Source organism: Ceratotherium simum, chromosome 17 (assembly GCF_057802395.1).
Source record: "Ceratotherium simum simum isolate JZ-2026a chromosome 17, ASM5780239v1, whole genome shotgun sequence".
Classification (NCBI taxonomy): Eukaryota; Metazoa; Chordata; class Mammalia; order Perissodactyla; family Rhinocerotidae; genus Ceratotherium; species Ceratotherium simum.
In genome coordinates, this window is record NC_141916.1 from 4,309,737 (window position 1) to 4,333,565 (window position 23,829).

General features: G+C 41.4%; 1 protein-coding gene across 9 annotated transcripts in view; it reads left to right on the top strand.

The window, feature by feature from the left end:
- The window catches only part of GRIP1 (glutamate receptor interacting protein 1), a 623,621-nt gene that overhangs the window by 450,410 nt on the left and 149,382 nt on the right, over positions 1-23,829 (top strand). For 8 of the 9 annotated variants that reach the window (XM_087442057.1, XM_087442061.1, XM_087442055.1 and 5 more), the window contains exon 2: positions 4,943-5,023. The exons of the other annotated variant lie outside the window; for it this stretch is intronic. In XM_087442057.1, the coding sequence (XP_087298183.1) occupies positions 4,943-5,023 (81 nt within the window). The remainder of the gene's footprint in view (positions 1-4,942; positions 5,024-23,829) is intronic. 9 annotated transcript variants of the gene reach the window in all.

Below are 23,829 nucleotides of genomic sequence, written 5' to 3' on the forward strand. Positions count from 1 at the left end.
TCTCAATTGTGCATAATTAGTTGCTAGGAATTGTTTAGCACAGGCAGATTAGTCTCAGCCAAAGGAAATTAAATTTTTTTTCTTCAACAAAGCCCTGAACGCAGCTCAAGATTCTTGAAACCACAGTCATATCTGGCTCCCCCCGGGAAGCTCAGAGCCTGGGAATGGGAGAGGCAGGAGATGGAGAGACAAGAACCAGCCTGATTACGCATGAATGCTGTGTGATGCCAGGCAGACCTTTGAGGCTATGGGAACATGAGGGGGCCGGAGTCCATTCCTCGAGGTGTGATTCTCCCAGCTCAGACATGGGCTTTGATTGTGGTGCAGGATTAAGCACGGCTCCTTAGGTGCCTGCTTTCCAAGTTTGTAAATGCCGGCTTCTCTTGGAATATGTGATCAAAACGGATGACCTGCGTTTGCCCCTCCTGTGTTTGGCACATGAAGAGATTGGTCAAATTGTGGGGAATGAGAAGGACAGATGGTCCCCCGCATTGTTCCACTTCTGTTTTAAGAATATTCTTGACTAAGCCTTTTCTGTGTCTCTGTCACAGTGCCGATTCTCCATTTAATGGAGGGTGTTTTCCTAGCCTCATGGGATGTCACTGTAAAGGGGACCCATGCTCTTCCTTGTTATGACCAATATGCAGCCCTTGTGACAGTGGGTGGCCATCATGTGACAGTGATTATCTAGCTGCTAAGATGTCATTATTTTTATAATTTTATTTTTTCCCCCAAAGCCCCAGTAGATAGTTGTATGTCATAGCTGCACATCCTTCTAGTTGCTGTATGTGGGACGCGGCCTCAGCATGGCCGGAGAAGTGGTGCGTCGGTGCGCGCCCAGGATCCGAACCCGGGCCGCCAGCAGCGGAGCGCGTGCACTTAACCGCTAAGCCACGGGGCCGGCCCTAAGATGTCATTACAAAAGGCTGACAGTTCTGATACCCTGAGCTGCCTGTAGTGATTTCTTGCGGCCTTCACTTCAATGAGCAGTAGCTCACTGGCTGAACGTCTGCTTTGCCCCTATAGTGACTTTCAGTAAGGACCCTCTGTTAGTGTGATCCACCATCAAAGTTGAGGCTGGGAGTCTGGTGTGAAAGTTAGAATTCTTTAGTTTAAAGGCATTATTTTAAAGGTTGTTCAATAAATACTCTGTAGTCTGAACATTAAGGAAAATGTATTTTAATATAACTTTTATAAAGACTCACAGATTTTTAACATACAATAAGTCAATACTTAATAGCTTTTGGGCCATGACATGACCTTAAAAGGAATAGGCTATAAACCTAGAAAAAGAAAGTCAGAGGTCAGGGGAGCTCATAACAAATGTTTGGCGTTCTTCAGGTTGCTTATTGACAGTAAATGCTGTAGTTTGAAAGGTTGAATATAATCCAGTCCTCTATCAGCAAATACATAATGAGTGCACACTCTGTGGCGGACACTGCTCGGGATATCATCTACTGACTGATTTTTTTTCCTTGTGATTTGACCTATTTTTTAATTCATTTATGTAATTGGATGGAACTTGAACATCTAGTTAGCGTCTCCCTGATAAAACCAAGGGGAAGGATTCACGTAGATCTCATTCAGAGAAACTTTGGAGGCCCTTACTGAGGAAGAGTGAATTGTGTTGGCATTTATTTTAAGTTTTTGTCTTCAAAAAAGTAAACTTAAAAGTATAAATTGGCCCTGAGGTGGAATTTAAGTGTACTTCATTTTAGGCAAACAAAATGCGGGGGGGTGGGCGTGAGATTTATAAACACACAAAAAGAACTAGCTATGATTGCTCATTTTCACAGGCTTCTCCACAGAAATTAACTTGCATCACAGGAGGTCTCTGCTGGAGTGGGATGTCCAGTCATTACCTGTGTGACACAGAAACATGCACCTGAGAACCCATCAACTCTCACTGCTCATCCAAGAGGAAGTAACACAAGGAGGAAAGAGCATGGGAATAAGAATAAAAGAAATTCAGTCTAGACTCACTCTAGATGTGTGTCCTTCTATGAATTCCCTTCCCTGGGCCTCAAGTCCTGACTATAAAATGAAAGAGTGGTCTAGATCATCCCTTATAAACATGTATACAAATCATGTAATCATTTGTATCTACAAATCTCCATTGAGGGACACATGGGAAAGCCACAGTAGAAGGCTCCATAGCTCTCCATGACTTGATGCTCAAGGATTAAAAATGTACCCCAGACATTCTTGTCCTTTTGTATCCTATTCTGGAGCCATTAGCCGCTGATTCTTTGAATGTCTTCCCTCCATTTCTATTTCCAGCATCCCACATACAAAATAGAGGAAGATGGGCACAGATGTTAGCTCAGAGCCAATCTTCCTCACCAGAATAAAAACAAAAAACAAAAAGTCTGAATCAAGAGTTGACTTTGAGTAAATCACATCAAGAGAGTTTATGTCCATTCTGTGATGGGTAGCTTTTTATGAAAGGCCCATGATGCCTCTTAGAGGTTTAAAATAAGGAGATATTCTTAGGAAAAGTTTCTTTAAAAACAAGTGTTAAATGGTGCCATGCTGCTTTGTTACACTCTCCTTAACTCTCATGAAAAATGTTGCCAAGATTCTGCCTCACTTCTATTAAGAATTACTGCTTTCACCCTGGTTGACTTTGGCAAGCTATTCTTAGATAATATTGAACTTATTTCAGTCTGGTCTTTTGGCCAATACAACTTTTGGCTTCTAGATAATTGTTTACTTTTGCCTACGCTCAGTAAGGACACCCTTAATACTGGGAGTGAGGGTGGGGGCTGGGGACTGGATATGTAGGCACTGGTCAGGTGGCCATCTATAATTCAGTTTCAACCTTTTAAGGGTGTGCATAACTAGACTATCTCAGCTCTACATCAAGGAAATTGTTTTCAAATATAAATGAGAAAACAATTTCACCAGGGGTGACTACTTCTGTAATGCAAACTGGGTAACTTTCTAAAGAAATGGCTCCTTAAAATAGAGTATCAAGTGCCAAAAACCCCAGAGTTTCCTGGGCAAATCTCTTACTGCCCTTTAAGAAATCCCACACTGGATTCAACCCAAGACTTTAATTGGCTGGACGCTTGACAAATTGAAAACTGGGGAAACCTGCTAGGCTGCCAAGATACTGTCCCCAAAACTGGTTGTTATGATCTATATCTCCTGGCTCTGTGCTCTGTACTCATAAATACACACTTTCAAAGTTTTGGATAGTAAAAGGAAATATATTTTTAAATGGGTTTTACAAAGAATCGAGATTTTAACGTATGGTAATTTTGTTTTAATAGGTGCTATATGAAGCATATTGCCTGGGAATCCAGTAGGTGGGAATGGAGGGGCAAATGGAGATTTCTGTGGAATGCTTACCTTTTGTTTGGTGGTTTGTGATTATACTCAGAGTTGCATTTGCAAAGAGAAGAGTCCAAGATCTAGGAGACTGCTTCATAAGCAAAAATGCTGCTGTTGATTGGATTGGTGTCTGAAACTTGGTCGTTTATCTTTATGGTTGGAAGAATATGAAGAATTGTGTGACAAGTGGAATATAAACATGAAACAGCATGACTTCCATTTTTTAAGTTAATTACAGCTTACAGCAGTGTTAATATTTCCTTTTTGTCGTGGCTTATAAAGATCTTGTTAGTTTTATGAAGAAATCGTGAATCATTTCAACCAGAAGTACATCCTGAAGAGGAATCGAGTCCTCAGTTTTGAAACACCAACCACATAGTTGGGAGAACTAATATTTTCAGATGACAAAGCCTTGTTGCTGAATTAAATCCTTGTTATATTTAATAGTTTGCCATGAATAATATGGTTCTTTTTAATCCTTTAATGATTTCCTATTACAACAACAACAAACCAACCTCATAGTGTGGCCTGATGTTAACATTGGGTCATCTAGCTTGACTAGATGTGCTGGATAATTATGTTACATTATGTCTACTCAGGCCATATACATCCTATTCTTGAAAATGTTTAAGGTTGTCACTCAGACATCTTTTTCACTTTATACAAATGCCCCATGCAAACTAGAAAGAATTCTTCCTTTCTGCTTTAACCCTAATATTTGCGATCCTAGATTATTACTCCTATATTCCAAGCCAGATTAAGTCCTTTTCTAGATTTAAAAAAAATATCACTTCACTTAGAATTTGATGGATCCTTCACCTCTATGATCTCCTAGTGTTTTGCTCATTCAGCTTCTTGCCTAACTCTCAGATATATGAGCTTTAGTTCTTCTGTCTTTTCAGTTGCTCTTTTATGGTTATGCAGGTTATTTTCATCTCTTTCTAAAAGGGCAAATCAGCTCGTTGCAATATACGTCTTCTTTTGCCAAACCATCGTTCCTTCCCTGTTCTCAACCTAACTTCTCTGGTCTTACTCTGAATGTCCCCATCCCTCCATTTTGTGCTGGATGCCGGTTCACACTTCCAAGAGGAACCCACTAATTCTGTGTGTCTTTATTCCCCTGCAGTACTAACACTCTGTCATCTGCTTATCTGAAATATAACATTTCTTTTCATTTCCTTTGTTCTTCTACCTGATTATTCTTAGTGCCCATTGAGCCATTTTATTCCTTCTTTGTCTTCCTGTTACTGATATTCACTGATACTTATTTATCAGTGAATGTAAGTGACAGGCAAATAATTTGTGGACTGTATTTGCATTCTTACCATTTTATGCCTTCATGTGCACTATAGCCTGATCCTGACAATCCTAAGAGGTGGATGGGAAAGTATACCCCTCTTTTAAAGGAGAGGAAACTGATGCTCAGAGCTTTTTAAATGACTTGACCCACAGCTAAATCAAGGTTAGGGGCCAGGTCTCCTGACTCTTTCTACTGTACCATACCCTATCACCTCTCTCTGGAAGAAGGATTGCAATCCACTGAAAAGTCTTCACTGCATTAGAAACTGGATGGAAATTAACCAAACCCTTCATTGTACCTTTGCAGATGAGAGTCCCTACACTAAATCCGCCAGCCAGACAAAGCCGCCTGATGGAGCGTTGGCTGTGAGGAGACAGAGCATCCCAGGTTAGACCAGACTGCTGGATTTTTCAGCTGTTTTACTTTTGAACCCTGTTATTTGGTGATCCTAAATAATTCCAACTTGGTAATAAAAATCAGTGCTATTTCCTAGGGTGTAGACGGCATTCTACACAACTTATTCAAACAATATTCATGAAAGCTAGACTTTGGGAAAGCTTGCCAACTTGTGAGAATTCATCTTGTGTGCAAATCCTTTGTAAAATGACTTGCGTTTGTATCAGCTCTCACTCATCTCTGTGTTCGGGGGTTGACTTCCACAGCGGCATCTACTTCTTCCCCGAGGCATACCCGGCAGAACAAAGGGGCTCAGAACTGCTGTAGCAGACCATATATGTGCTGACTAACAAGTTACTCCTTTCTTCTTATCTCTTTGAATATGGATTTACTTCCATCGGACAACTCTTACAGAATTCTGGAACTTTGTTTCCTTAGGAAGCTGTGATTAGGATTCTTGTAATACAGTAAGTGATACCTGTTTTTTCAGCAAAACATGTCAGATAAATATCTTAAAATGTCTTTACCCCAAAACTTCAATATTTGAAGCTTTGAATTTGACAATGACACAAAAGTTCTGAAATTAAAGGAAAAAGGAAATTTAAAATATTATTCAAACTTTATCTGAACTAGGTAATTCATGGAAGAACCTCTTATGGGAGCGACTGTGCTTAAGGGAAGGGTTAAAAGTGTTAATACATTTAAACATTTATCAAAAATAATGTTTTGATATGTATTTTATACAGGTAAACCTTGGCTACAGGATTTTAGAGTAGAGTAGTTTTAGCAATTCAGGAGAAACAAAGCAGTGTTTCCAACCTTAAATTGAATGGTTTGGCAAAGCTGTCAGTGAAAAGGGCAATTTTCCTTTTGAATAAAGAACAAAATGAGTCCAGTTTCTGAGCAACTCTGTTCATGATTATGATTTATTTTTATAAGAACTACATGTGGTTATTCTTATTCTGAAGGCTTAGATTCATTATGAAATACATGACTTATAAAGAGGCATATTGTGAATATATTATACATCCTTGTTTGCGTGCTTTGAAGATTCTAAAGTAATTTGAATTCTGTAATTAGATGGCATCACCCAGTGCCGCGATTTCTTCTTCTCATCCTATAAAACATCCTTCTTAGTGCTGGTCACGTTTAGAAAAACTACTGCAGTCAGCTATGGGCTGTGTTCTCTGATTTCTCCTTGTCAGCAATAAGGAAGTACCCAGAGTTTGAAGTTCAAGAATGCCAGTTATACATCAGTCCCTCCTTGGCTTCTCTACGTTAGCTGGTACTCAGTTCTCCTCTGGTGGGAAGAGTGAAGAGACTTCCAGCGGCCTTCCCACTTAGTGTGATACTAAATGACAGCACTGACCCTTATCGTGTTTTCCTTTCATGGGTTCTCTAGTGTTAAATACTAAATTATAACACCTGTTGGAGAGCCAGACTTTCCCTTTCAGTCATTAACTAGTTTTTTAAGTTACACATTAGGTAGACAGAAGTTGTTAATCACAATCCTTAGTTCATGACACACAGCGATTCTTCATTATAGAATTTACCCTTTGTTCCTCCTTATGTCACTGGAATCATGAACCATTTTTGTAGGCTTTGTGGGTTATTTTCCTGGAGTTTGAGCATGGACAGACACCTTTTTGTTCATCTCTTGTAAGGTAGCAGCCAGAAGGGTCAAGGGTCTTCAGAATCTTCTTAGTTTTTTAGAACAGTCCAAGAAAAAAGATTTCACTGGCCAGAGGGCTAAGAAACCAAAGTGGTTAATGGCTGATTATTTCTTACTGTTATCTTAAAGAGAAAATTAAGAAACTTCTTAGAAACTGCTGCCTAACTGGCTGCTGACCCGTGGAGTTCTGAGGCTTTACTTGACTATCTTAGTTACAAGTACCTATTAATTCTCGTTCTGGCAAAAAGAAGGGAGTCTCCCTAATCTTTGGCCGAGAAGTTGCTAAATCAAAGAGAGAGATAACCCAACATCCAGAAGTCTTGACTGGTCCCCTACATGTCTACCTTTACCCCTGCTAAGTCATGAGAGAGAAACGCACAGAGGAAAAGTCCACAAAAGTGCACGCTCCTTGTTATTTGCTGGAGCCTCAGCTGGAAAATCCCGAAGTGTTCCCCTGGTGAAGTAGGTTGGACCACATGGAGATCTAAGAGCAAAATGCAAGTTTACAGCCTTTGTTCCTCTCTCCTGTGCTCACCTCCCAATCTTACTTACCTCCAAGGCATTATTACCACCCTAGTAGCAAGGAAAGATGTGTCTAGAGAAAAGTGCACCAAGGAATTGAAAGAAGGCCTAAGGAGAGCGTGGCTCATCTGCGAGCCCCTGGATCTACTCCCTGTAGAGGCACCCCTCAGGGCAGCTGCAGCCCCAGGGCCATTGTGTTGCCCCCGTTACTGGGGAGTAAGCAAACCCTAGAAAATGAAACTTTAGAGGAACCATGGCTTTCCCCCCACTCTCCGCAAACTCCACTGCCAGTGATCCCATGATGGTGGTTAAATTTGACCATTCATATGAGCACGTTCTCTGCTGGAAGGGGTGGGGTGTAGTGGAGGACAAGCGTAGGGTAGCAGAAGGCATTTTAAGTTTCTCTACCCAAGTTTTATGAAAGCTTAGGCTGTTCTTTGAAACTTATTCTACAGATGTAGACCTGGTGCTTCCTGGAGTAAGTATTTATACACATACAGAGAGATTTCTTAACATGGGCTCCACTATTGCCGTGGCATAATGAAGAGTAGCTTTTAATAATTCTATCCCAAAGAGCTAACTTTGAGTGTTAACAGAAATATAATTTTCTTTTCATTCATATCAAAATCCACTACCCTTGTCTAAACTCAAAATTACTACAGCAGTTATTTTATAATCACAAATCAAATATGTGTCTTTCATTAAATGCCGATTCTAACTGCAGATCCTTTCATCCCCTCCTTTTCTCTCCTCAAAAAAAGGGAATGGATTAAAACGTCTCTTAGGAGCAAAATGCATTTGCTTTGGATAAAGGGAAAATGCATTATTCATGTTATTTGGAAACTTGTCATTTTAACCATGTCTCTTATGTCTTAAAATATAAAAACAACAAAAAAAAGAACTTTTAGTCTTTCATAAGGTTTTGTAAAATTTTTACTAATGATAATAATAGAAAGAAAAGGACATGTGTCCCTATGACACTGAAGTTTAAATTTAGATTAATGATAACATTCTTTTAAAAAATATTAAGGAGATATGTTTTCAATCTAATTTCTGCCCTTTTTATTTTTCAAAGATAAGATGAATTCCAAGTACAAAAGTATCTTGTAAAAAAAGAATCTGTTGATCTGATTCTCCTTTATTTGACAGATTACTAATGAAGTTTGACCACTTGAAGGGCTTGTCCCAATTATTAGAGGAAATCTGTACAGACTCTGGATTTGACAGATTTTGGAATATTGTGCTCTGCCCACTTAGAGATGAGACATTTCATAATGTCTGTCTCACGTGAGTGAAGGGGAAAGACAGGACACGACACCAGACCTCAAGGCCCAGAGTCAGTGTAGTATTTATTTGACTTGCCTCCTCTTTCCAGGTGGGATGACTTTGTTTGTTTATGCTAGTCTTGACAAAGAATTCTTGGGACAATCACAAATGCAGGAAGATATCAAGCACTCACATCTATTGCATCTCCAAACTTTGGTGACCCAGGAAGATTATCTAACTCTGTAGCCAGAAGGAGACCACAAGAGTTTGCATGGGATTTTTTTTTCCTCCTAGAATATAAGAAAAGACGCTGTTCAATTTGGACATAATGGAATGAAGTTGATATCAGTCTTTCTTGCTTCTCACATTTGGCTATTTGCAGGGGGAGTAAAAATATGGAGCTGAGAGTCTGAAAGGTCCTTTAGCCTAAGATGTGTACGCTGAAGCTGTGTAGGATACACAAGGAAGGGTCAACACCTATTGAAAAGTCCAAGTCTGGAAAATAATACAGCGCCCTGGGCACCACAGGGAAGCTGGCCACCTGGAATTAAGGGGGAAAGGATAGGAATTTTGAAGGTTCTGCCCTCTCTGTTCAGCATTTTCCTGTTTTGTTAGCCTACAATTTGACGCTTCATTGATCTAAATTTTCATTATTGCAGCAGGTACATAGTGTGACATTTACACTAGGATTTTATGGCTGTCACACTGTCCAGGTGTGTGAAGGGCATTTCCTCTGATTTTCGGGCCTGGTTCCGCTTCCTCTGTCGGGTTCCCCCATCAAGCCCCTCCAAAGAATGGGCGGATCTCACGGATGAGAAGCCGGAGTCAGCTGGGTCGAGCAGGTATGAAATGTCATCCAAAACATGTGCTGCACAGTGTGTAGGCGTATCAAATCATCCCACTGTTCACTTCACATAGCTTGGCAGTCTTGTCAACCACACCCCAGTAGAGCTGGGGGAAAAGAGGTAAAGGCCGTTATAGTTGCAATGTACTCTCATGAAAAAAAATAGATGTCTCTCTGTGTGTGAATGAAGGATATGAAGGAGTGCTTCTATAGTTCCTGAAACTCTCATACAGTTTCCAAATTATTTCAAAATTAAAAGTTTTTAAAAAAGAATGGTGCTGCAGATGGTGCCCAAAGATGCTGAGAAAAACTCTGCTGTTAGGGAGGGCATGACCCACGTGGGAAAATAGGAGAGACGAGCACCTCTGCTGCTCAGCCGGGCTGTCCTTGCATCCTCAAGAGCCTCCCTGGGGGCCAAGGTGCACACAACGGGACTAGGGTCCAGGGGGTGCCCTATCAGAGCCCCCAGAGTCCGCAGTAAGAGCCCAAAACAATGACATTAACACATGTAAAAAGTACTAAATAGTTAAGAAATTAGCAAGACTATATCACTTCTGTAGAGAGACGTTTCTAAGATCATAAAGTCAAGACTCTCGGCAGCACTGCAAATATGTCTGAGCTTCGGCCTACAGCCCCCTTTGTTTTCTCCATAGAATTTATCACTATCTGAAATTAACTGGTATATATATTTTTTTCTTTCTCCTTCCCTCACTGGAATGTAGCTACCACAGGAGAGGTGCTTTATATGTCTTATTACTCTTGTGTCTTAGTGCATGAAACGGCATGCTTAGCAAATGGCAGGTATTCAACCAGTCCTTGTGGGGTGAGTGGGTGGGCGGGTTTTCTCTGTGCAGAGTCTGTTACCTTGTGACTAGTATACTTTCCTGCAAAAAAGTGCAACACAGTCTCTGTTTACCATGTATTTTCTGATTCTTATGTCGTGTAGCAACTATTCACGTTGGCCTTGAGGCTGCACCAAATATGACATTTCTAAGGAAACTGTCTGCTGCCCAAGACTAATGAATGAAATATTGATCAGCCAGAAGCTAGAGAATTTTAAAGGTCTCCCCCCAGCTTCATCTGTTTCCGTTTGAGTGGAAAACATCCACGCAGTCCCATAACACCTAAAGAGAAAGTTTGAGCACAATTGAACAATAAAATTGACAAGATGAGCATGATTCATTCAAGTGTTCTGCTATAGAAAAAGGCTAAAAAATATGTGAAAATAGCTGGAGTCTATAAATAAAGTGATGCAAAGCAGAACTTATAACTTATTATGGCAGGTGCACATTAAGGATTTCCCCCAGAGAACTGGTCCGCTTTGCGGTGTGGCTGGTTGTACACACTGAGCCCTCCTCCAATAGCACTGGGCAAAACAAGCAGCCTGATTTGTGTCCTCAGTGCTGCAGCTCTCATAGCAATTCAGAGAAATGGCAGGCTATGATGTCTGAACTTCTCTCATGCCTTGTAAACAGGGTGAAATATAATAAAGTGGTACATATGCAGCAAATGATTTCTAAACGGTAATTCTTCCAGCATGCAATTGAGGGAAAATTCTTTGTGGTGAATTAGTACTGTGCCTCGATATTTCCTGAGCCCTGCTGTGTTACAGGAGTGGTGGCACTTGGTCAGTGTCGGTCTCCAGGTACACACAGTCATCAGACAGAGCCTCCCAGTGTCTGAAGAGCATCTTACAAGGAGGCCCAAGGATACGTGCATGAGAACTACGAGGAGAAAGTCATTCCTCTACTATTTCTGCACTGACGGAAAATTAATTCTCCTGCTCTCCGGGTTAGGGAGACCTTCAGTCCAGGGTTTTTAAGTGAAGTGACCTTAGAGAATGACGCTGGGTGGAAGTTGTATTGATTGATTAGCATTGGGGAAAGCAAAGAACCATCCTACACAGTTTACTATAGAATTGAGCATTTGACCCTTTAATACTCCTTTCTTTTTTTTTTTTAAATATTGTATTGAGGTCATAATGGTTTATAACATTGTGTAATTTCAGGTGTACCTTATTATATATCAGTTTCTGTGCAGACTGCATCGTGCTTACCACCAATAGTCTAGTTTTTATCCATCACCATATATATGTGCCCCTTTACCCCTTTCTCCCACCCTCCCACCCCCTTCCCCTCTGGTAGCCACTAATCTGTTCTCCTTATCCATGTGTTTGTTTATCTTCCACATATGAGTGAAATCATAAGGTGTTTGTCTTTCTCCGTCTGGCTTATTTCGCTTAACATAATACCCTCAAGATCATCCATCCACGTTGTTGCAAATGGACGATTTTGTCTTTTTATGGCTGAGTAGTATTCCATTGTATATATATACCACATCTTCTTTATCCACTCATCGGTTCATGAGCACTAGGTTGCTTCCGTGTCTTGGCTGTTGTGAACAGTGCTGCAGTGAACATAGGGGTGCATAAATCCCTTTCACTGCAGCATTAATACTCCTTTCTTATCCTTCAGGCTTACATGACTTAGAACAGCTTCCCAAATTTCAGTCACTCACATGACGTCTTCATAACGTTTGTTTTGTATCTGTGTTCCACCTCTACTATAATTAATATGATTTTAAGTATATTTAAATCGATTCACTTTTTCACTTAGCTTTATTATCTGGGACTTGATATGCTCATTATATTTTTCTGATACATTCATATGTCACTTTACTACAGGGATATGTTCTGAGAAATGCGTCCTTAGGCAGTTTAGTCATTGTTCGAACATCATAGAGTGTACTGAAGGGGAACAAACTTTCCCACCCCAAAGTGTGTCTCTTCAACATGAGTATTGATTTAGGCTGATTATTTTTAAGAAAGCCAGTCCTGGTTGTCTAGTGGTTAAGATTTGCAGTCTCACTGCCGTGGCTCAGGTTATGTCCCAGTCAGGGACCCACACCACCCGTCTGTCAGTTGTCATATTGTGGCAAAGAAGAAATGACTTTGAGAACCCCAATGCTATGTACTTTGTCAATATATTGATAAGTAGTTGTTGATTTATAGCGCAGAAATGGGTCATTTGAATAGGAGTGAAAGGCATTTGGGACTTTTGCTATAAAATGAAAAGAAATACTAAAAGAGAAAGAGAAGGTTGGACAATGTTAACCCAAAGCCTAGAATGCAATGATCATGTAGTAACCTAACCTAGAGAAAGAGAGTGAGGGGAGTATAGATAATTATGAAAACACTAGTTGCCATTCATTTCATGCTGTGTTCCAAGTATTGGACTAACCATCCTGATAAACATTGTTTTGTTTCTTCCTGACAACACCTCCAGGAAGCAAGTTTTATTCATTCCCCTCTAACAGATGAGCAACCTCAAGTTCAGAGAGCTAACGTACCTTGCCCAAGGTGACAGGCCTAGAGAGTAGTGGAGCTTGGATAAACCCTAGATAAAAACGGATTTCATCCAGAGTCCTGGGCAGAGTGAAAGGAGAAGGTGGTGGCAAGAATCCTTGATGAGAATGAGTTTAAAAGACTTTGACCTCTAGAGGCCACTGAGCCTCTGCTTGGAAGTATCGGGAAAAGGTAAGGTGAGCAGAAGCCTCTGAGTGTGATGGCCTCTGTCCAGGTCGCAGAATCCCTCTCAGTCATCATTGGCACCCTTGATTAGAGGTGGATCAGAGTGAAGGCAGGGGTCGTGGGGCCATCCCATTATTTCTCTAAATAACTGGCGGCTAGGAGAAACTGAGAAGGAAAACCGACCATGCTTCAGGCCGTGCTGTAATTTATTCTATACATTTGCGATCTTCAGGGCTTCCCATTCAAGGAAAAACATTAAAATTGGCCAAGCAGGCTTTTAAATACCTGTTCTTAAACTAGTAACACCATAACTAAATGCTTTATGTTTCCCTTGTAAAACCTTGGAATAACGCAACACATTAAAATAACACTGAATAAATGAAGTGAATCCGTTTGTTCTGTGGCAGAGCGTTTAACCTTGCACAGAGGTTTCTAAAACCAGTTCGTAGATATCTCCCGTCATCAGAGTCGGTGAGTGAGGACTCACTCCAGGCGATGTGCTCAATATACATATGCATTTGAAATCTTTTGAAAATTAAACATTCTTACACATTTCTAAAACCTATTACTGAGCTAGATGTTAAACCGATGCTATAAAGATTTCTGCTCTGAAATCTCAGGGGAGTACTTTACAGCACCTGGCAGATCCTTTTCCCTTCAGGAATTGGGTGGACCCCCTGGTGCTTTCCTCCTTCTGCATCGAGTGGAAACTGCTCACACCTAGATTCCCCACCTTTCACCCCTGCTGCCCTCACTGCACAGCTTTTTTTCTCCAGCCGACCCTGTACTTGATCCCTAATTCCGTTATAACCAAAATGGTCTTCTCTCATTTTTTGATTCTGAGTTTTCCTCTAAACTGACTCTCATACAGTCATTCAACATTTAATTATTCAACAACTTGTTGAGCACCTACTGTGTACCTAGTACTGTTCCAGATGCTAGGAATATCCTACAAGCCTCTGTCCTCCTGGAATTGGCATGTTAGTGAGGGAAACAGACATTCAACAAACATTGACTGCTTCCCATAAGGTCAGGCTGTGCTAAGTGCAATAAGGTGAAATGAACAATAGTGTATGGAGTTGAGAGTGGTGGGGGCAGAAAGACATGGGCTCTGTGTTTGAAAGGAAAGTCAAGGAGGCAGTCTATGAGGCAGTAACAGTTGAGTGAGCCTAAAATGAGGGGTAAACCATCTAATGATCTGGAAGTAAAGGATTCTAGGCCAAAAGAACAGCAAAAGTGCAAAGGCCCTGAGGTCAGAAAAAGCTTGGCTTGTTAAAGAATCTGAGAGAGAGAAGGTCAGCATGACCAGAAAGGGAGAAGCAAGGCTGAGCGTGGTGAGAGATGAGGTTGGAGAGAGAGACAAAGGGAGGTTCTGGAGAGCTTGTAGCCGAGGTAACAGTTGGGATTTTATTCTGAGTGTAGCAGGAGGCTGTTGCAGGGCTTGGACAGCTGAGGTGCTGATGTCCTTTTTTTAAATCTCCCTAGCTTCCGTACGGAAAGTAGACTTTAAGGAGACAAGACTGAGAACAGGGAGGTCAGCTGGCATTGCAGGATTTCAGCCAAGAGATGATGGTGTCTTGGACGAGGATGATGGAGGTGGAGGTCATGATAAATGGTCAGATTTTGAAGAAAGAGCCCGAAGAACCTGCTGACAGATGTGGAGTGTGAGAGGAAAAGAGGAGTCTAGGATGAGTCTGAGGTTTTTGTTCTTAACTGGGTAAATAGTGATGCCATTTCTGAAACGCAGAGCCACTGAGGAAGAAATAGGTCAGTGGAAGGGGGAGGAGGGAACTCAGAGGAGGGGTCAGTGGAGACATAAATTTGGGAGATCTCCGTGTGTGTTTACCCCCTTGGGGACGAGTGATAGCATCTAGGTAGTGCCCATAGAGTGAGAGGAGGCCCAAGGGTGTGCTGATGGTTAGAGGTCAGCAGTGAAGGAAGTTTCAGCAGAAGATAAGAAGAAACAGAGGCAGTAGGAGAAGAATGTGGTGCCCTGGAATCCAAGTTAAGAACCACATGTCACTTAGGAGGGGGAAACTATTTGGGTCAAATAGTGATGGTAAGATGAATAAGACGAGGACTGAGAATTGGCCGTAAGATTCTGTAAGATGGGAGTTTTCACATTTTCAGTGAAATGGTGAGAGCAAAAACCTGATTTGAGTGGGTTGAGATGAGAATAGGACTTAAGTAAACAGAGACAGAGAATGTAGACAACTCTTTCAAAGTTTCAAAAAAACTATCGAGGGGCCAGCCCGGTGGTGTAATGGTTAAGTTCGCTCACTCCGCTTCACAGCCCAGGGTTCGCAGGTTCGAATCCCAGGCGCAGACCTACACAGCGCATATCAAGCCATGCTGTTGCACCATCCCATATACAAAATAGAGGAGGCTGGGATAATCTTCTTCAGCAAAAAGAGGAAGATTGGCAACAGATGTTAGCTCAGGGCTAATATTCCTCACCAAAAAAAAAAATCTATCAAGAGGAGCAGAGAAATGGGACAGTAGCTAGGGGGACATGTGGTCTAGGGGCGGACTCTTTAAACCATGGGAGCGGATACAGCATGTTCGCATTGTGATGTGGCTGATCTAGTGGAGTGGGAGAAATTGATGCAGGAGGGAGAGGGGATAAAAGCAAGAGCAAAGCCTTTGAAGAGGCTGGGGGGCATCCAGCATGCAGGAGGGCAGCAGGAGAGTAGGCAGACCGAGGCCAAGGGCACAGAGGCAGGACGGTGGAAGATTTCTGCTGAGAAGATACATGAGTCCCCTTCTGATTGCTTTACCTTCTTAGTGAAGTAAGAGATGAGGTCATCACAGAGAGCAAGGAGGGGAAGGGGTTGCTATAGGCTTGTAGAGGGCGGAGGAGGTGTCATTTCAAGGCTGGGAAAGTGCATTGCCTATGGCAGTGTCCAAGGATTACCCTGCAGCCCTGTAGATAAGGAGACAGAACCCGCTTCACTCTCACAAACCCTGCCTCTTCAAATCAGAATGGGATAAAATGACTGTTCCTTTCCAATGCTGATATTCCACGTCGTCCCCATGTATCATACTCCATTTCCCCCGAGAGCTCTCCTACAACTTCTCCCATCCGTAATCATTTCTTTTTATGAATACTCAGGATATTATGTGTTTTTATTGAACCTTTTGGCAGTTTAGCTCATCCTGTTTCAAGTTGCTCTGCAATTGTTTTCCTGGGTTCTGGACTTATCTCTAATTTAAAGTTACAGCCCCTTAAATTCAAGAAAATATTTCTCTGTTAAAAATTCCCCCATAGTTTTGCCCAGCAGGGTCCATAACCGGGTGCAGTCCCCTTTGCTATATTAAAGACTCTCTTTCCATCACCCACCTTAGGATCTCATCGCTGTTATGCATCAAACCTCACAAAACAATGAGATGGAATGATGGAGTACAATTCAGTATTCCTACTGCTCCTTCTCTAATAGACACCTACACCTATCACACTTTACTCGCACACACACACGCATGCACATCTTTCCTTCTGTTTTCCTCTTTCGCTATAGGAAACCCCACATCTAACTTCTTCTGCTTCAATATTTTTAGAGACAGGAAACTTACTATCTTACAAGGTAGCCCCCACCTTTTTTAATAAATCTGTCTGTTAGGAGGTGTTCTTTATGCCGACGGGCTGAACTTTCCCACCTTCTACCTCTCTACTTATTGGCTCTCCTAATTCTTCTGAACTGCCCCAAAGTAAGTCTTTCCAGGACTTGAATGCACCTGTCATCTCTTCCCTGAGTCGTTGTTGTTTGACCAGGTAAAGCACGTTCCCTCCTTCAGCCTTGCCTCTGTGATATGTTTCTCACACCCTGGGAGTCTCTCTCCAGTGTGTCAGTGCTCGTTAGCATGTGGCAGCCAAAACTGAACCCTTCCTCCAGCTGAAGAGAACGGAGTGAACTGCTACCTTCCCTGATCTGGATGTTCTACTCGATTAATGCAGAGTACGGTTGTATTTTTAAATGAAGTAATGATGTTTGCTTATATTGAACCTGCGGTCAACAGGTCTTGGTGTCATGAGTCGCTCTTAGGAGCCAGGCTTCCTCCCATGAGCAGAGCACTCTGTATTACGTGGGGCAACACTGTACCCCTCGTTCAGCTGTCTCCACATTTATTTCTATCCTATTCAGCTAGTAAGAGTTCAAAAGAGGAGAGGAGACAGGGTATTAATGATCGTTGAGTATCTATCATGTACAAGTCTTATTTATTCAAAAGAGATAGTTAATTATCCCAATTTTACAGAGGAAGAAATTAAGGCCCAGAGAGGCTTAAGTAACTTGCCCAAGTTTATCAACAACAAAGCTGGTATTTGAGTTTAGAATTACCTTAATCCAAAGCCTCTCATCTTTCAGCTGTGTACCCAGCTCTCAAATGATTCAGCACATCTTTCCAACATGTGAAAATAGTCTCTATTCCTGCTCATCACATATATTTACCACTCTTCTCAGCAGTGAGTTAGCCCCCAAATGGTAAGCATCTAAAGAGTGTTAAGACCTTTGAGCGTGGCAGCACCAAGGACAGAGCCCTGCAGCACCCCACTGGACACCTTGACTCTTCCCACTAACACTGATTGGCAGGCTTTGGGTTCATCGTCAGTGAGCTGCAAAGCCACAGACTCAGTCCACGGTATTCTGTTCTGTCCACAGGTTATCATGAGAGCTCTTTCTCAAAGCCCACTGAAATACTGAAATGTGTATGTACATTATATTGTCTTTATATATAATATTGGTTTGCATGCCTTATTCTTCAGTGGTGTAATAATCCCTTCTACACTTTTGCCAGGACATGCCATCCATCCTGGAGATTTAGGATTTCCACAGCCCCTCACTGTAGAAATTGAGATGCTCGTGCATTCCCAGTCTTTTGGCGTATCTTTCATTTTTATCTTTGTTTCATTATCACATCTGCACATTCTTTTAATTCTCTAGATGGTCATTTATCTGACTCTAGAAACTCAAATATATGTTAAACAGCTTAGAAATTCTTTTAATATTACTTTACCTACCTTTGACATAAGTTTCCTCTTTCTTGAATCTTAAATTCTGTCCTTTCTAGTTTAAGATTATTCGCATTAGCAGCCACTGGAGAGGCATCATTGGAATTGAATAGCTCAGCATTGCATCACACTAAAAGTAACTCTATACCAGCTTCTACCAGCAGTAGACTTCTACCCCATGTTCTTCTTGTTCTGGCCTAGAGAACTTGGAGAAATTCTTGTAGTTCTTAACACCTCCTGTTAGCTATAGTTCTTACATGATAAAGCTGTCCATATTCTAATAAAGCATATCCAAGAACTATTCTTTCTAGGAGGCCAGATGAAGGTGGTAGTAATTATAGTGGCAATAACCCCTCTTCTGCTCTCCAGGCACAAGGAATAAAGGGAAGAAAATATTAGGAGTTTGCAAAAAATGAAATGGCAATTATTTAAAATGCTGATTATATCAAGTGCTATCAAGGATACAGGAAAATACAAACTTGTATTGTCGGTAGGAATATAAATTTTTTAGAAGACACATTGGTAGCATCAATCAAAATGTTTAAAAATATAAGCACTTTTCCCAACATTTCTGGGAATATATCCTACAGTAATCCTCACACTTGTGCACAAAGATGTAACCATACTTGCCTACTTGTAAGATGTGGTAATTTTTGAGAATCATCCCAATCTGATAAAGAAATGCTTTGAAAAATATGTAAGTAGCCCCCCAACAACCACTGTCACCATCACTCGCTGCCTCTGAGGTAGAGCATCATTGGCTTTGGAGAAGGGTGGCTCTGGGGGTAGGAAGCGACCTCTCCCAACTCTGGTGCCTCACTGTTGAAAAGTGGGACCTGAGAGTCCCTTCAGTCAGCCATGAGTGGACAGCTAGGGTAAGGTTGACCATGAAAATGGGAAGGAATGGGAATAAAATGTGCCAGCAAAGTGGTATATTCAGAGATGTTCATTGAAACATTGCTTGTTAGTGAAATATTGGAAACAACCTAAAGTATCTGTCAATTGAGGAATGGTCAAAAAAATTGGGGTGTGGCCATTCTAAGAAAAATGACAAAACCGTTAAAAAGTGTGAGTAGACCTATAGGCCATGTCATGAAAAGATCTCCAAGACGTACTGTTATGTTGAAAACAGCAAGTTATCATTGTATTGTTTAATCCAATTTAGGTTAAATGTTAGTGTCTGAAAAGAGAAGAGAAGGTTGGGCACAAACTTTAACAGTGGTTTCCTCTGAGATGAGAGGAAGAGGGGAGGGAGAGTGTGAGGTGCCCTCAGGCTCTGCTCCGTATACTTCTGTATCATTTGACTCTTATACTAAAATACATTTGTGTAATACCTGAGTATTTTTTTTAAATACTATAATGACAAGAAGGAATATCCATGGATTGGACTACCTGGCAGAGCCATATCTTGCTGGGCATACCAGACCCAACCCTGCAGATGGAGAAGAAGAGGAGGAAGCATCTCTGCCAGCTGGTACCACACAGAGCCAACAACCTTATCACTATTTATACATGTGTCAAGAAGACCATCTGCAAGAGAGAACAAGAAAAATGTGAGGGTCTTGCCATTCATATAAGTAGGAGAAAATAGAAAATCTGAAACAAAAAATGATCACTGGTTTCAAATATCATATGGAAAAGAGGTCAGTGTATTCTCCGTGATCTCAGAGGCATAGCTAGAACTCACATGTCAGAGGTCACCACCCACCTGCTCCCACTGGCGGGGGGCAGCCTACAGATGCATCTGTTTGAGCAGCGAGTACCGTGAGGCAGCACCCCTTGCTCTTCACTCTAGTCCATGTCCACACCCTGCTGATCGGGCTACATGCAGCCTGCTTGGTTCACTTAGTGTACTGGGTTGGTAGCTGCATTTGGACGTTTGACCCATGCTATAACAGTAATTCATGGGAAATCAGATTTGGAAGCAACTTAAGGTTGAACTGTCTGAGAAGTGCAGAAAGGCAGCTTATCTTACGAACTGGGAAGACAGGCTCTGGAGTTAACCTGCCTTGTTTGAATTCCAGCCCTGCCTCCTACTACTATGTGGACTTTGGCTGGTTGCTTAAGTTTCATGCTTCTTGTATTAGTTTTCCCATTGTACAAAATGAGAGCTTAATAGGAACTAAATGAAAATGCCTATAAAGCGTCTATATTCGTTATCTATTGCTGTGTAACAATGTTACCACAAACTTAACAGCTTAAAAACACACACGTTTATTATGTCACAGTTTCTGTGGGTCAGTAATCTAAGTATGGCTTATCTGGTCCTCTTTCTGGGGTCTCACAAAGCTGCAGTCAAGGTGTCAGAAAGGGCTGCAGTCTCATCTGAGACTTGACTGGGGAAGATTTGCTCCCAAGCTCATTCAAAGTGGTGGCAGAATTCAGTTCAGGGCTTCAGTTTCTTGCTGGCTGTCAGCCAGAGGCCACATTCAGCCCTAATATGGCTGCCTGCTCCCTCAAAGCCCACAAGGGCAGGAAAGTCTCCAGCAAGATGGGCACTACAGTCTCATGTGCATGATCACGTACATATAATCACATACATGTAATCACATACATCTCAGCTCCTTTGCCACATTCTACGGGTTAGATGCAAGTCACAGGTCACACCCACACTCAAGAAAAGGGGACGACGCAAAGGCTCATGGTCAGGAGTTAGGGATCGTGGAGGACCATCCTAGCGTCTATCTGCCACAGGATACAAAGTCAGGCCTAGTACATATAAGGTGCTGAATAAATGTAGTTATTATTCATTGAAACTGTCTGAAAAAGACATAGGTAGCTTTCTGAGAAGATTAGTTCTCACACTGGGGGTATTCAGACAGGTACTGGATGGTGACTGTAGGCATATAGTAGAGAAAACTAAATGGAGGTAGGTCTTGAGCCAGATGACCTTTAAGATCATCCTTGATTTAATTCAGTCACCAGGCAAGGTCAAGGAACTGTCTCCTCCTTCAAAGTCACCTGCAGCATCTTTTGGGGAACATTGCTGCTTTTCTTTCTGGCACGCTCTCTTTTCATTTTTACCTGACTTCACCTGTGTAAAAATGGGAACTAGAGCATCCTATATGATCGTCTCTGAGAATTCTAAGAGTGACTTTGGTCCCTCTTACAACAGCCAAGCTTTGGGAGTGGGGATGGGGAGGAAGGAAAGAAATACATTTTACCTTTACTGAGATTTGCAGGGGCCCAGGCCCTGTTTTCAGCTTCTGTGTTTCTCAGAACCCTCACCAGGTTTGTGTCCTAGACTGCACTCAGTAAAGGCCATATAACATTACTGGGTGTCTCCTGCAAGAAGGACAGATGATGGATTGGACTTCTAGGCTTTCTCTAGACCTTGCTGCTGACAAATGAGAATTTTTACGTGCTGATTCATCCTGGGCTCAGTCACATGCCTCCACTGTTTGTATAGAAGGCTTGGTAAATATAAACTTTCTGTTTAGTAGCCTGGCCTTGGAAAAGGATGGATAAGGCAGTTCCATTGTGGCTGCACAGAATCCAGAAATGTGTTTTTTATGCCTGAGAAGTTACTGATTTAAGACGTGCATAGCCTTGCACGTTAGTGCACATACCAACCCTATTTCTGCATTCAGCCTCTGAAAAGTGTGCCCGAAGAACCATCTGTGCCAACCTGCAAACACGCAAATACACCCTGAGTCGTGCACATACCAGCTCCCGGCCCTGTTGTCCGGGGAGGGTGGATGGGAATCACTGAGGCACTCTATAGCCATGCTGGTAACTAAATATTAGAAGTACAATAATCATGAAGCATCCTTATTATTTCCTTAATTTAAGCAATTTCTCAGGAGAGTGTTGATGTGTTAATTGCTTCTGCACTGCTTCAGTTGACAGACGTGTCCTTTTTCACCTGGGTAAGAGAAGCAATTACTACCAGGCTCTCCTGGGCTTGAGGAGATATTCTTTAATGGATTTTAAAGGCATTCGGAGGGCATTGTGCTTTTTAAAAGAAACTGTCCTCTGCTCTGTTCATACTTGATAATGCGAGTGGATATTTTATTCAGACCACGTGATGAATCTGTTAAAGGAAAATATGTGGTGGAAAACAAAAGATAGTAGTAATACTTTTTCAGGAAATATATATCCAGATTTCAGATATGAGAAAAATACGTTCCTGCATGTGTGTATATCATTGAGTTAAACAAAGATTTTAAAAAACAACAAAAAAGAGTAAGCCTTTCCTTTAGATATTCAGCAGGGCATATTTCTCATGAATTTCAACACAAAGTTGTTATTTTTCTGGCACTGCTTTGGCCTTCCAAATGAGGGTTTGTCAGGTCGCTAACTCAATACAAATCAGTAAATATTCTTTTACCTGTTGTGTGAAAGTGACTTTCACAATCCTCTTGAACCACAATTTATTTTAATGTTTCATACTTAACGTTCAAGAAGAAAAAGAAAAATAATCTTAGAACTTTTTATTAGAATTTGGAACTTTTTTTTTAATGAGTGTCACTTCGGCAACTTTTCAAGCCAAGATAACCCATGTTAACCAAAGTGATGTAATGGAAAGAAGGTTGAATTTAGACTTAGAGCACCTGGTTTTAAGTTCTAGCAAAATGATTTGTCTGATATGGTGTCCTTAGGCAAGTCATCTAACCTTGAAAAACTTCAGTGTTTTCATCTTTAAGATCCTGGGTTTCTGTAAGAATCATATGAGAAAATGTATGTGACTCTACTAGGGGTTTACACCTGAAAACAGAGGTTTTCACAGTAGAAACCTCTTTGGAAACAAAATCTTACGTGGAGGAACAAAAGAGAAAACAGACAAGAGTAGCTGAAGTTAGGACAAGGGATTTAGAACTATGCCTGCTTGGCCTCCTCCTTCCTTGGGTACCTTAAGAACTTCAGTTGAAAGGGGAGCTTGGAGGACCACACTGTATCTCATTTATTTGAAGACACCCCCTCCCCCCATTTTAACAGCTGTGGAACCGGGATGCGTCTTACCGGTGTCCTTGAACCTGCAATGGTTGCAACGTCGTCATTATTGCCTGTGTGTCCTCTTACTTGGTTGTAATTCCTGGTGATATGATTGGATAAATGCAACCCCTTAAAGTTTCAGGCAATAAACCATTTAAGGACCACTTGAGGAAGGAACATGCAGTGTTGTCTAAAATGTTCTGTTGACACTTTCTGGTAAGATCAAGGAAGCACAAGCATCAAAACTTACCAAATGGGTCTCAGCAGCTTGGAAGAAAGTCCAAGAGACAGTAACAGAGCACGCTCTAAGAAATCTGCCTCGCCAGTGTTCTTAATGTCCAGAGGCCAATATCACAAGGAAAATATGAATGTCAGTGACACTGGTTCAGAAAGTAAATGTGAAGATGTAGGAGTACCTTAACCAATTTATTTAACTTCCATTTTCCTTTTCATGTATGCACTTTGAGTTCTTTTGTAAGTCTAAAATGTAGAAACTCAGTGATAAGAAAGCATTATCCTGTAATGTAATTGGCAGCATTTCTTGGTGGTAAATAAAATAGCAGTGTGCCTTAAGAGTGATGGCACCTTGAAGCCAGTGAAATATGGTACTAGTTCTCTCATTTTGCAGTTCAGAGATTAATGCCCAGAGAGGGTTTAGTGATTTGTCCAAGGCAATATAGCTGGTCTTTTCTGGGACATAATGAACCAGGTGCAAATATTTTTCAAGCAGTTGTTCCCTAGTTAGCCCCAGACTAGAATCCTTACCCTTTTTTTCACTAATCATCACTAATAATATTTGTTGTGATTTTTAATTGCTTAAGATCTGTATTTCTTACTAGAATAGAAATTCCTTGAGGGCAGGGACTATGTCTGTCTTGTTTATTGCTAGATAGCAAGGTGCCTAGCATTTAGCAAATGATCAATAGATATTCAATGGAAGAATGAATGGAGGGAGGGATGGATGGAGGGAGGAAGGGATGGATGGATGGAAGCATGGAGGGATGGATGGATGGAAAGGTAAAAC